The sequence below is a fragment of the Chionomys nivalis genome, chromosome 4, assembly GCF_950005125.1.
Source record: "Chionomys nivalis chromosome 4, mChiNiv1.1, whole genome shotgun sequence".
In the NCBI taxonomy this organism is placed as follows: domain Eukaryota; kingdom Metazoa; phylum Chordata; class Mammalia; order Rodentia; family Cricetidae; genus Chionomys; species Chionomys nivalis.
This window is the reverse complement of record NC_080089.1, coordinates 81924987-81938979: the sequence shown is the minus strand read 5'-3', so window position 1 is coordinate 81938979 and position 13993 is coordinate 81924987. Positions and strand designations below refer to the sequence as shown.

Below are 13993 nucleotides of genomic sequence, written 5' to 3'. Positions count from 1 at the left end.
TCTCCTCTAATAGTATGCTGCATTTTTAGAAACTAAATTTTGGCATGTGAGTAATTTCTTGATCTCATTTTCCAAACCTACATTTCAAAATATAATACTTAACATTTCTGTATATGTAATTATCAGTAAATCAGGCCAATTTTTAATTTTAAGCAGAAAAACCTCTTGATAAATATAGACTTTCTATTCTATCATGTTGTTCTAATCCAAGAAAAGTGTAACTCATTTCAAAACGTTTTATAAACTAAACGTTAAAAACCTAAATAGGAGCTAGCACTGTGAGGGAGACAGTACAAAGTAGGAAAGAGCTTCTCTAAACACAGAAGAATCTGAGTTCGCAGACAAGAGGAGACAGGCTGATCTCTGGCCCTCCCTGGCCAAGCTAGCCAATCAGTGAGCTCCAAGCTCAGGAAGAGCGCCTCTCCCAAAAAGGAAGGTGAAGAGTGATAAAAACAGACACCCAACATCGACCTGGGGCCTCCACACATGCACAAGCACGCGCACACACAGGCACACACGCACAGGCGCGCGCGCGCACACACACACACACACACACAACACATTCACATGAAGAAATTCTATTTTCTTAGGAGCTCACACCATTTCACAATGGACTCTTGAGTCTTTTTCACGACAGTAGCTCTCCTCTTCTGTGTTTCATTTTTAAAAACAAAACAGAATATCCATGTAGTCTTACATTCTGCCTGAGGTATGGAAACCACCCTGAACTTCATATCACAAATACTTGTCAAGATGTAGCTTACCCAGATGGTTTGAAATGTTGACTCAAAATATCTAAACACAAATGGATAAAAAGAAAAAAGTCCCTAATTTCACAAAGGAATTATTATACTCATATTGGCAAATTTTAATGTTTTTGTAGAAAGGAGAGAAATGTCAAAATTGGGAAACATTGAAATGTACCAAAAGAATTGAGGTCAGAGCTTCCCTTCTGATGGTAATAAATAAAATAAAAAAAGGTTCGCCCCTCCTAGCAGCAAAGCCCACACAGGCTCCATGCCATACAATTTGCTATCGAGCTGCTAACTTTAAAGTGAAGAAACCCACCCAGAACCTTTCCAGCTAAAGAGAAAATTCTACTCTCAGTCTGTTTACTTCAACCCTCAGACTGGACATGGCTCGAGATTCTATTACATGCACCTCAAAGATACCCAAGTACCAACTTTTGGTACCTGTGAATGTGACCTTATTTGGAAGCCGGATCCTTGCAGATGCTCCTTAGGATGAGGTCATTGGAGTAGGCTTTACTACAATAAGCCTAGCTGGGGGTGGGGGTTCTGAACACCAAAGACAGACACAGATATGTACATAGGGAGAATGCCACATGAACACAAAGGCTATCAGGGCAAGCCAAAACATGCCTACGGTTGCCAGCAGATGATCTCAGATGGTAACACCTGGATCTCCAACCTCCAGCAGCAAGAAGACTCAGACCTATTTCTGATATCTAAGCCCCGCAGTTCTAGGAAACAAATGCAGTTTCTACTTACCTCCATGCCTTCGGGCCCTCAGGTTATTCCTGCCTCTTCTGATCACTTCTTGCGCAATCTCATCCTGAAGCCTGCTCCTCACTCCTCCCCACTGCCCTGCAGCAACACTGTCTCTGGCCAGGGAATCACTGACCCATAGGGAAGCCCTTTGTGCAGATAAACCTACAAACTGCAAGATGGATGTCAGCTTCCCTGGTGCACACACACCCCCTCCCCCCCCAGAGTACAATGTACCTAAGGACAGACAGCACAGGGAGAATTGCTGCTCTAGAAGCTTAGGGGCCAGCTGTCATCCAGGGCTTGACGACAGGTCAGGGCACCAGCTGAACATGATCTGGTTTGGGTCAGCTTTCTTCCACCTCTTCAACTGCAACACGGCAATGACTATCCTACCAAAGGACAGTGACGGTAAGTCAAGGATCCAGAGCCCAAGCGTCTGCTCGCTCCTATCAGAGTCAAGCAACTCAGCAGAGAATCCTGTTACTGTGCATGGTCACCTCCTGACGTCGCTGCTTCTGAACTCTTTTCTAAGGCTTTCTTAAAGAAGAGCTTCACTGAATAAACTCAACAGGGAGGCAACAGCCTGAACTGGTAATTGCATGGTAAAATAATAACCAGTTATGCACAGCAGCAAGGACATACTGCACAGCTGCAAAGCAATGCAACTCTGAGCGCAGCGGTTGTCTGTCCTCCCCCTTCACACCCACCCTCACCTTAACACAGGGCTGCAGCGAGCCCTCCACTTCCAGTTTTCCTTCCAATGTCTGAATCGCCTTTGTTCCCAGATGGTGACTTTTCAGCATTTCGAGAAGTAGAATACACTGCCCTCTAGCCCATTTCCCCAGTTCACGAAAACATGCCTCTAGCCACTGTAATGAGTCTTTCTCTGTCCTTCCAACCAGCTCCCAAATAACGACATGGATTCTTATTAATAATGAAAGCTCAGCCTTAGCTTAGGCTTGTTTCTAACTAGCTCTTATAACTTAGATTAACCAATTTCTAAAAATCTACATGCTGCTATGTGGCTCATGGCTTTTACCTCTTCTCCTGCAAGTCCTGTTTTCTCTGCACCTCACTGGCAACTCCCACTTTCTTCTTCCCAGAGCTCTCTCTGTCCAGAAGTTCTGCCTATACCTCCTGCCTAGCTTATTGGTCATTGAGCTTTTTAGTAAGCCAAGCACAGTATCTTTACACAATGTAATCAAATATCACACAACAAGTCACCATTAATCCCCCTTGAGGGCAGTTTGCATGCTAAGTCTCCAAGCTTGATGAAGACAGCAATGATTTGGGCCATGTCTGACCATCCTAGTATGTAGCACCTAACACCACCTAACTCGGTACTAAGGTTAGGGCTCAGCGGGTAAGAGTGCTCACTGCACAGGTATGTGGACCTGGGTTTGAACTGCCATACCTTCCTAAAGAGCCAGGGGAAGCCTTGCACACACCTCTAACCCCAGTGCTCTGGGCAGCAGAGACAAGAGGGCTGCTGGTCACCAGCCTAACGCCAAGGTCAATGGAAGTCCCTGTCCTAAAGAAATAAGGGGGAGAATGTGGAGCAGGGTACCTGAGGTCCTCCTCGGGCCTCTGCGGGCCGGTGTGCACATATGCATGTACACATACAGCACACACGTACATACACACACATACAGCACACACGTACATACACACACACGGGAAGGAAAGAAAGCCTGGTAGTTTTCAATGTTTAAAATAAGCACATGCATCAAACAATCAATGTAGGAATTTGGCTTCCAATTATATCTCACTGAACACTGGCTACATAGATGACATTAGGTCAAATCACTTCACCTCTGGGGAAGCTGTGTGGTTGGATTTCACCTGTATTATGCTTAGGTTCCCCTGCGACTCTCAGCTGGGTCACAGAACTTCAGCGAACAGTGAAAGATACCCATGCAAAAGCCCAGCTCTCACTCTTTGATACATTTTAATCTAAGGCAAGCAGGGAGTCTTCTAAAACCTCAGACCTGAAGTCCACCCATGAAGGACGGTACCCTGCTAAGGACAAAAGGTTCTGGGCAGCAGACTAGCTCTAGATACTGAAAACCTCTCCACGAGCACTGTGGAGTCTGAATTCACAGGCTTCCTTTGGGTCCTCCAAAGAGGCCCACAGGGGTACCTGCCGCTCACCCCTCCTTCCCAGGCACCTCCACATCCAGCCCGAAAAATCAAGATGGGCTTGGGAACACTATTCTCCTGCACTCCTCTCCCTGCTGGTTGTCTCCACATGCATATTTTATGATTCCAGCATATTCCCTCCATATCTTACATCCGGCAAGGCATCCCTCCGCTGCCTGGAGTATTTCTGCCTGGCAAATGTTTCCATGGAGGCATGTCCTTGAGCTTCAGGACCTACTAGAGGGTCGATCTTTCCTAATGGGCGCCCTCACCGGGTCTGTGCCCTCCTCAAGATCGGAGACCACACCCTCTATTCTCCTAGGCTTGTCTGCAAGACCAAGCATAGAGATGAGCAGGGCACAGGCAAACCAAAGCAAATTCTGTTACATACATCAATGAAAAAATTAAAGTCACATTAACATATTTCCTGGACAAAGGTTACTAAGGCCTCGGCTCTCAGGTACACAGGCACAATAAATTAGAAACTTAAATAACATCTCTATGGCTCTGTTTTCTTAGAGCTGAAGAAAATGCCCTCACTATAACAGCAACACGGATGGTATAATGTGGTATAATTCTTATTTCCTAGTAACAGTGGGCTTCAGCTGGAGCTGGGGAGGATGAACATGCACTCACCCCTTCGTGTTAGTCGTTCCTACTGCTGAAGTTCCAATGCTCAGGGGAACCAGGAGATAGGAGGATTTTTTTTTTTCCTACACAGAATGCTTAAAGATCCTGCCAACTGGGTTTACTTAGCTGGATCTAATTCTGGTCACATTCCTTCCTTGTGATTTAATACACGATGGCTAAAACCAAACTGACTTGGGAATACTCTGTTTGCCCTTCCATATATTTGCTGGTCACTGATGGGAACAGAATAAATCAGTGCCAACAGTCACCCCGACACTGCCAGAAGGAAAACACAGCGTTCCCAGAAACCCTTAACAGAGTTTAACGTTGTACCATTAGCCTCCCCTACCAAGAGTTCACCTACATACTTTGGTTATAGCCAAAAAATCAATAGCCTTGCAGATAAGTATAAACTTTATACAATGTAAAATACCAATATCAAAGAAAAACTTAATTGTACATGAAGTAGGAGATAATACTACAAAATGAGGAGACTCAGTGAGTATTTCTGAGACCTGAAAAGAGTAAGTTTTCAAAGAGAAGACTGAAATGAATAATTAGTGTTTACAGGCTGTGTCTGTGTGGTGCCTGAATGTAACCTCCCAATCAAATGAAACCACAGCAGACCACATGGATCCGAGACTCTGTAAAAAGCCAAAGTGGAAAACTCCACTTTGAAGCTAACCAGTGTGCTTGTTCAAATGTCATAAGCTGTCAGGAGCATTCACCTTTATTTACTCCACTGATAGAATCAAAGCATTTTAACAGTGCGGCACAACCACAGTGCATCAGCATCCTTCATGGTATGGGAGAGGCAGAGCTGGGGCACCGCCGGCCCCTACTACACTAGTCAGGGCACTGCCAACCCCTCTCCTCAATTCAGCTTCATGTACAAACCATTAAATCTAAAACTTAAGTCAGTAAATATATATGCATTCATGAGCTTAATGAAAGCAGGATACAGGATGCAGAGCCAGTCTGGATTCAGGGTGGCTAAGACAGGTGACTTTTCCCAACACAACCGCAGATCTACACGATAGCGCATCCCTTCCACAATCGACAAACTGTTTTTGAAATAATTACTGAAGCAGGCGACTTTATGATAAGGCTAAAAGCTCTACAATAAGGATTACATTTAAATAAATCTATCTGGGAGGTACTAAGTGTTTCAGGAGGCTCAGCTTTAATGGGGAAAAAAATCCGTAGAAGTCACCTATGACTAAGCAATGGCAAAAATAAATAAATAAATAGATAGATAGATAGATAGATAGATAGATAGATAGATAGATAGATAGATAGATTTGGAAATGTGAGGAGTTTGAGAACCACAAATGCCTACACATACAGGTAAGCCAGCATTTTCCCATCTATTGTGTCTAGTGAAAATGGGGAGTCCTTGTGGAAAAAAAAAAAGTGGGAGGAGGTTAAATTAAAAGTTTCACTGATTCACAGGGATTTTTCAAGCAGTATTTTATTCTACCTCTACCCCACCTACTTATATTCTAGGACAATCACTCTGTCTACTGGGCCGGCAACCAGCCAGACTAAACTTTAATCATTCTTGCACTTCCTTCTTTATCTGATTAAGTATCTCACAGAGCAGACTTTTAGAGCGGTAATCTAACTCTTAACTAAGGAAATCAAGACTTAATAATCACGTAGAACACGTGTGCTATGTGCACCTCAGTCATATGCAATTTTCCTTAAAGTATGACAACTCTAGCAATTTAATTTTCTTAAAAAAAAGAAAACTTCCTAAAAGAATTCAACAGTCTACAAGCAGAATAGCTAAAAATAGAAAACACAATTTATAGATTCCTAAAATGAAATTAACCACAGCATGGGGGTGGGGGGAGAGGACACATGCACACAGGTTTACTTACAAATGTAAAAGTATCTGTAGCACCCTAGGCTAAAAAGCGACAATTAAAACAATTAACTCTGACCTAACAGGACAGGCGTGGTTTACTGTTCTCTTTGCTCAGGTGTAGACCTAAAGAAATGGACTTGCTGGGGACGAGAGGGTGGCGAGCAATTCCTTTAAACGTGTTTCCTTCAGACGCCAGGTCAGCAAATCAAAGTAGTCTAAACTCCCATAAAAAACCATAATCCGACACAATGTCCCAAGTCGGGAACCTATAAACTCGGGAAAGGGGCCCCTGGAGCCGACAGCTGCGGCAGGGGACTCGCTCCCCTGCTTCCCCTTCGCCAGCTGCTAGCGCAGGCAGTGCGATCCCTGCGCGTCCACTGGGTCCGAGCCTGGCGGTCACCTGCCCGCGCGTCTCCCACGGGCGCACGCGCCGCGCGCGTCTGCCGCGATCCCGCCCCGCTCACCGCCACGAAGCCCGAGGACGAGGCGACGAACACGCGGACCACCATCCTCTCGCTGCGTCAGGGACCGCCGCTGACGCGGACGCAGAGGCGGAACGAGGCTGAGGCTGCAGCCGACCCGCGACCGTCGGAGAGGACCAGGGCGACGCGTCTAGCTCCCGCGGCTCAGCGGATGAAAGCCCAGCGCCTCCGCCGCGGGCTGAGCGGGAGGCGGGGTGGGGCCCGGCGGCCGCGGGACCTGATGGGAGTTGTAGTTTTCGTGGCGCCCAGCGTGACAAGGCTCTGCGGTCCCTCCAGCCCGACCTGCTTCTTGTGAATTAATCGTACATTAATTGACTTAGGGAGGATCCAGAGGCTTGGGAAGCTATGTGGTGGGAAGTCAGAGTACAAGGGAGAAGCAAATTAGACAAAGGGCTGGGTTCAGAGTCCAAGCTTGGGCTTTGTATACTGAGGAGCCGGGTGGAGCAGGGAGCTGCTGAGACCCACTGTTTGAAAGCAGCTTTGCCCCAGAGATCTGGGCTGGCTCATGGTTCTAACAGGTGGTGGAAGTGGGTAGAGCTGTTTTTTATTTTGTTTTGTTACCTGCAGTTCAGGAAACTGTGGAAACATGATTTTTTTTTTTTCTCACGAAAGTGGTTTTAATGTGTAGGCCAGGCTAGCCTAGAACTCACAACCCTCCTTCTTCTGCCTCCCTAGTACTGGGATTACAAGCAAGCATCACCACGCCTCATTTGCAAAGGGAATCTCTTAGGTAAATGAAAGAGGTTTTCATCTTTATTCTAAAGACACTGAACATTGGAGACCCAGATGAGGACATGGTATTTTATTTTTCTCAGCAAAACTGTAATTGTAGTAGAAAAAAATAAGTACTGAGAGAAATGAAAATCCCCCTATCGACACTGGGAATTAGAAGCCACCCACCCCACCCCCTACCCTACACAATGGCTTTGCTTCTATGCCCCTACTGATATTTACAGTTGAGCCAAATCTGTGCCTTTTTGAAAACCACTGTGCATTCCAGCGCAGTATCCCAGGAGGATACCGTTAAAAGGAAAGCATTTGTGTAGTGGCTAACAGGTTACGAATAGTTCTTCAGCAGGTTGTTTTTACTTGGCTAATGCCCAAGCCGCTCAGTTTTGTGGAAGTGAACCAGTACTGTATTTACTTTCTTCCTTTCATTAGGGGACTTCAGCAGAGCTCTGGGACCACTGTTAATTAATTCTAGAGAGAAGGAAATGGCCTGATAGAAGTCTCCCTCGTTTCCAAGTTTCTGGCACAAACAGTTTCTGCCTGATGGATTTTTTTTTGAACTTTATTAATATTTCGCGTTTCTAACCTTTCTTGTTGCTTATGTTTTAAGCGGTCTTATTTACTTTTATTTATTTGTTAATTTTGTGTGCATGCACATCCGTTCGGCACAGCACATTTGTGGAGGTCAGAGGACAACTGTGGAAATCTCTCCTTCCACTATGTGAGCCAGGATTAGGAGCAAGTGTCTTCACCCACTAAACCATCCCACCCGCCCTCCTATTGCTTATCTCAATCCACTTTGTCAAAGACCTTTTAAAATTCAGTAGAGTAAGAGAGCATACCATCTTGATTGGGCTTTATTTCTTTTTAATGTCAAAAACAACATATGTAAGTTCTGCTGTAGTTAATTACATGCTGTAAATGTCCTTTAACTTTGCTCTCACAAACATGGAAATGCATGCTTATGAAATATGAAATAATTTCATACAATTAGATACATATTTCCTGGGTAAGTTGTGGAATTAATGCAGCAGTAAAGAGAAAAAGCAGCACTCTGAGCAAAATGGATAAAAAAACAAATTGACTAAGTCATTTCCTCCATCAGCCTGTTGGAACTGGGTCTGGGAAAGTCAGGCAGCATGAAGTTGTGACAAGGAACTCACAGCTTTGAGAAGCTGTGTTAGTCATCTTCCTGTTATTGTGACCAATCACCTGGGACAGCTTACCAAGGGGAAGGAGAGGTCAGCAGGTGTGGTGTCACTGGCCAGTTACCCCACCACTGGGAAGACCAAAGCAGGAGAAGGTGAGGCCACTCCCTTCATGGCACCAGAAAGCAAAAGAAGAGAAAGGGGTCTGGAACTCAGTGTGCCTCCAAGGTCATGCCCATCGTGACTTAGCTCCCCTCCGTTATGCCTCGTACACTAAAAGTCCCACCAAGTCCTTCTGTTCTTGTAGAGCCTCCGCACAGCAGAGTGGAGAACAAGCCTTCAGTGCAGTGCATTACTCTCTGGGAAATATCCACAATGCTAGTTGTAACTGAAGTCACGTCTGCTTGTCTGGTTCATAAGAGCCAGAGAAGCTAAAGAAGCAAGCCAGTAAGAAGGGGATAGTAAAGCAGACAGGGAAGAACAGATGCTTCAGAAAACCACCCTGGCAGTGCTGTAAGTTAGGGGGTCCTCAACCTAAAACCTGTCAAACTTGGCCATCTGTCCATTTTACAAATAAAGTTCCATTGGCTCACGTTCCACATATTTTACGGCAGAAAATACGTGGTCCTCCTGGTCTGAGGTTCTCACTGCTTGCCCTTTACAGGGAAAGCTTGCCAGTTCATTTCTGGTTTAACCTGTTCTGCTATCACTGACTGGAGGGCGATGTCACACCTCTGTCTATATCATAAATTCTCTGACTTGCTTAAGCCTTCACAAATGGCTTTTGTTTTGCACAAAGGCAAGAACCCAAACGATTTCACACTTAATCTGTAACATTCCAAGGACTATTTGAAGATTTTTGTCATAATAACTCTGGGTTTTTTTTCCCACCTTGGTTTAAAAAATATTGATTTCTGGAAATTATATGTGACACAAAATATATTCTCACTCAGGAACCAAGTGAGGAAGTAGAGACCCAGAGTTAGAAAACAAACTGGAGGGATGCCTTGGAGCTACTTAGATTCTGATCTGCAGATAGATCAGGCAGTTAAAACTTGATAACAAGACTCAGTGGGTCAGAGTTGCTGCCCTGTCCAGTTGGGCTTGATCTCACCGAGAAATGACACTACACCATCTGCCAAGACCCTTAGCTTTTCAGGGAGAAAGCCAGAGGCCCTTTAACTCTATAAGGAAATTGATGGATCCTTTCTCAAAAAGAAATGTTCTTAATGGTGTATCCGAAATCAGAATTAGACTACAATGAAAGTGATACTATCACAAAAAGTTACCTGAATTTCAGCACACCTTGGTGCGGGTGTGTGCCTCCTCCTAACTGCACTCAGGAAGAAGGTCTACTGTCAGATCACAGAGCTGCCGTGGGTTCGAAGTAATAATGGGGAAAAGTTTAAGACATTTACAACAACCTGAAAACATGAAAATATTGTGACTTCTACTGGTAACAAGCCACGTGTATTGTTACTACAGACTGCTCAGACGCAGGAGACAAGAAACTGGTGACTTTTAGTTAACAATTGATGACAATAAAAAGATGTGATTTTTTTTTCTTCAGTCATGTTTATGAACCTTCTAACTTCCACCTATAAGGCCCTTAGGCTAGGATGGGAAGAGGCTCCAGAAATCCTAGGTTGAGAAGTACTGGTATCTGCCTATATTCAAATGTGAGAAGCAAGAGAATTGGGAAGGAACAGGTGTTGAAAAAGCACAAAGCAAAGCACAATCAGAACAGCATGAAAGGGAGACTACAGTAGCACAGGACCCAGAGAGGTTCAAGTTTCAGAAAGGTAACAGTAGCTGAGGGGTAGCCAACAGCTAAAGGAAACAGACGCTGGCAGTCACACTCAACTGCCAAGTCACGGATGTTTATGCCACACCCCTGTTTTGGCCCAGCATGACCTAGTGCCGCTTGAATCCCACTGATGGAATAGACGGCAGGGCTCAACAATATATCCCGGCGTCCCGAGGTCCTCCTTCAGGATGTTGCAGGCGGGATGTTGGAAACGTAGAAATGTGATGAAAGCTGTATGATGCCGTGAGAAGGGAATGAGAAGCCTTGTGTAAGCGGAGGCAATAATAGATCTAAAACAATGGGCAAGGAGAGGAAGTTGGTCCAGGGTGGAAGCCACTGTGACTAAGAGAGACACAAACTAAGAGACAGCCATGGCCTCACTTCCACCCTTCATTTGCATGGACCCATGTCTGTCGATTCCTACCCATAAATTGCTGCTGAAATAGTCTGACTTTTCAAAGTCGTCTTGATCCTTACTGACACACTGAGACCAAACCATTTGCCTGTAACTCCACCCTCCTCTGCCTTCATCGGGCACTTACATATGAACACACCCCCACACAGACATACAGATACACACAACAAGAGATAAAACTAATCCCTGAAAATTGATTATTGCTTAAATAGTTCTAGACAACACAGACTATAGAAATTTCTAGTAATAAATTTTAGTTACTAGTTTACTCTCTTGTAAACAATTGCCATGTTATAATAAACATTACATTTTGCATTTAGGTCCTAGTTAAATTCAGAAACTGTTTTTGATTCTTCAGAAATACGTTAATGATTTTTCTGAATTCAATTTAACTTCTCATTATTCCAGGCTTATAAGGCCATTTGTGACAATTGCAACAGCAAACGTGTAAGATGTTTATATAGAGACATAATTATAGAAAATCAGAGTGTTGTAGCAATTGCCTTTTATTGTTTTCATGAAGTTTTGAAAGACCTACGAGATGAGGATTATGAACATTTGGTGTTAGTGCTTTTTTTTTTTTTTTTTAAATCCAGAGTCTCATGTAGCCTGGCTAGTTTCAAACTGATCCTCTTGTCTCCAGCCTTCCCAGTGTTAGCATTTCAGAAATGCACCACTATTTCTGTTTTGTGTGTGTGTGTGTGTGTGTGTGTGTGTGCTTTTTAATACGAGAAGATGTAAGATTATGGAAAGAATAGCAAGGTCTTCTTTTAATTCCTCAACTCTTTCCTAAAAGTAAACCCAAGGGTAAATTAGAACAAATAACAATTTGACATGAGTTTATCATTCCTTCTCGGTACTTAGCATCTACCTCTCTCCAATCATTCAGAGGCAGCTTAAACTGCAGGTACCACTGTGCTCTGCCCAATACGCCCTGCTTTGCAGCCAGAGCTTTGGGGTTAAAACAGCATCCTTCAAAGGGAACCCGTTTCTGCACCATGTGGTTGGAATTCCTTTAACACCGAAGTCTGAGGAAGGGATCTTCCGGAGCTTAGCGTAGCTCACCAGTGCAGAGCAGCTTTGCTCTCACCAGGTGTCACTGAGTCCTTGACAAGATGAAACACTCATTAGAAGGCAGGCCATCTGGTGCTAATCTCTCTCTCTCTCTCTCTCTCTCTCTCTCTCTCTCTCTCTCTCTCTCTCTCTCTCTCCAACTCAGACGTCTTTGGAAAATTTATTAAATTCTTCAGAGAACAACACAGTAAAAGAAATGCATCGCCGTTGTGTTCAGTTTACCTTCGCTGGAAATAGATCACTTTTAAAAGGCCACTCGGTTTAGTTCGAATCATTTGTTGCCTATCTGCTCTCCGTTAGCAAGACCATCAGACTCCTCCTTTCAGCAAGTTTGAATAATTTTCAGGTCTGGAAAAATGTTAATAGTGTTTCTGCTTTCTTATCTAAAATGTGAGCCGTCTACGATTCCCTTGAAGAGAATCTTTGTAATATGGGCAAACGTTACCAGCAGAAAAGTCAAAGTTTGAGTGTTTCTAAGGCCCCCAGTGTCTGCTTCCTTCTGTTTGCTGTTAGGAGTAGCTCAGGTGGGTGTGTACGCCTGCCTGTGAGTCAAGGTCAGGGAAAGGCCAGTGCTGGAGAAGACATTTTTCGGTACTGAGTAGCAGCCTGTCAGTCTTAAAGATTTCTCCATTTCCCCATCCATCTCTGTTCCACATCATTTGACTTGGCCAAGCCTGACAAACTTCCAGCAAGAGTAGTGACACTGAGTCATTTCATTCAAAGAAGTAACGACATGTACAGGAAGATGCAAAGAGCAGGACTTTACTGCTCATGGCTCTGCAGCCTGGAAGGGTCCAATTAGAGCACCAGAGCTTCGATGTGCAGTGAAGGCCTGTTTCCTGCCTCATAATGCAGTTGTCATTTTGACCTCATAAAGAAAGGGCTTATTAGCTGCTCAGAGAACAATGCTTACTCCCACTTCCTCCTCTTCCTTTTCTTCCTCCTCTGCCTCTTCTTTTTCTTTTGCCAGTCAGGAGAGTAGACAGTCCACTGGTGATGTGCTTGCTCCATCCGAGACTGACTTCTGGCCTCCATATGCACGGGCACAGGCTTTAATTTAATCTGCACTTCAACCACCCGTCTCCAAACACAGTCACCTCTAAAGTGCTGCAAGTGGAGAAAACCAACATGTGAATTAGGGGGCGGGGACACAACTCTGCCCATTACAGTGAGTGTGTAAGATGAGTTTACAATGAGTGTGTAAGATGAGTTAGCAATTAGAGGTTCCCTGAGTTCGTTTGTTTGTGTCTACAGTGAAGTGCCTGATGCTGGGTCATTTTCAGGAAAAGAGGGATGGTAAGATCACAGGTCTGGGTTTCACAGCATCCATTGCGCCAGCTCTGCTAAGACCCCTTGGCAGATGGCACCATGGTAGCAGAAGATGGGGCAGGAGAATGCATGGTAAAATAGGCCCCGAAGAGGCAGGTCTTCCGGGATCCCTTCATAACACACGCCCCCAAGAACTCTACCACTGAGCGACATTCCCAGCCCAGTCTCCCAACAGTCCATCCCTCAGTACTGCCTCCCTGAAATCTAGCACATGAATGCTTGGAGGAGAACCCACCCCGGCAAGCCAGAGCAATGTGGTGCTAACATGGGTTGTCTTTAAGACCAGCACAGACTCTGAGTTCAGCTGCTTTTGTTGCCTTTTCAAATCCTTTGCAAGAATCATTGTTTACAACTCTATGACTATGATTCTGAGAATGCTACAGACTCTCATCAATTTCTTTCACTGTAATAAAACAATAAACCGATACTTCCCAATTAAAAAATTAAACACCCTAAAAATAACGAAAATAAAACCCAAAGTCAGCATTAAACTCCTAGCGAGGGTGCAAGGGAACACGGCAGGAAGAGAAAAGCGGGGGAGTTGTGCTGTAGGCTTTGGAGAAGAACATGGAAAAGTCACCGAGCACTGATAAACACACCCTGAATGCTATTCTGTGAAATCGGAAACATTTGCTTTGAAAATGGGCTTTTCGATCAAACTTCCAAACATCAGGGAAATTCTGTGAGTCTTCGTCTGTTTTTGAAGTTGCCTCAAAGATAGCTTAACAGGAAAAAGTTTCGCACTTGTGTCTGCTAGTGGCCACGTCAAAGCCCCAACCCTCATCCATTCCATGTAAATAGAGCACAGCCTTGTGGTTAAAAAGTGGGGGGAGAGCAGAGCAGAGGCAGCTGGGTCCTC

At 44.6% G+C, this 13993-nt stretch overlaps 1 protein-coding gene across 2 annotated transcripts in view; it reads right to left on the bottom strand.

Moving 5' to 3' along the window:
* Positions 1–6808, bottom strand: part of Sh3bgrl2 (SH3 domain binding glutamate rich protein like 2) — a 55200-nt gene extending 48392 nt beyond the window's left edge. The window contains exons 1-2 of one of the 2 annotated variants that reach the window (XM_057768468.1): positions 1746–1849; positions 1512–1680 (exon numbers count right to left, since the gene is read on the bottom strand). In XM_057768468.1, coding sequence (XP_057624451.1) covers positions 1512–1517 — 6 coding nt within the window. In that variant the 5' untranslated portion in view covers positions 1518–1680; positions 1746–1849. Of the gene's footprint in view, positions 1–1511; positions 1681–1745; positions 1850–6614 lie in introns of those variants that run through there. The other variant, XM_057768467.1, reaches the window with a different exon arrangement.
* Between the last annotated feature and the right edge of the window lie 7185 nt (positions 6809–13993).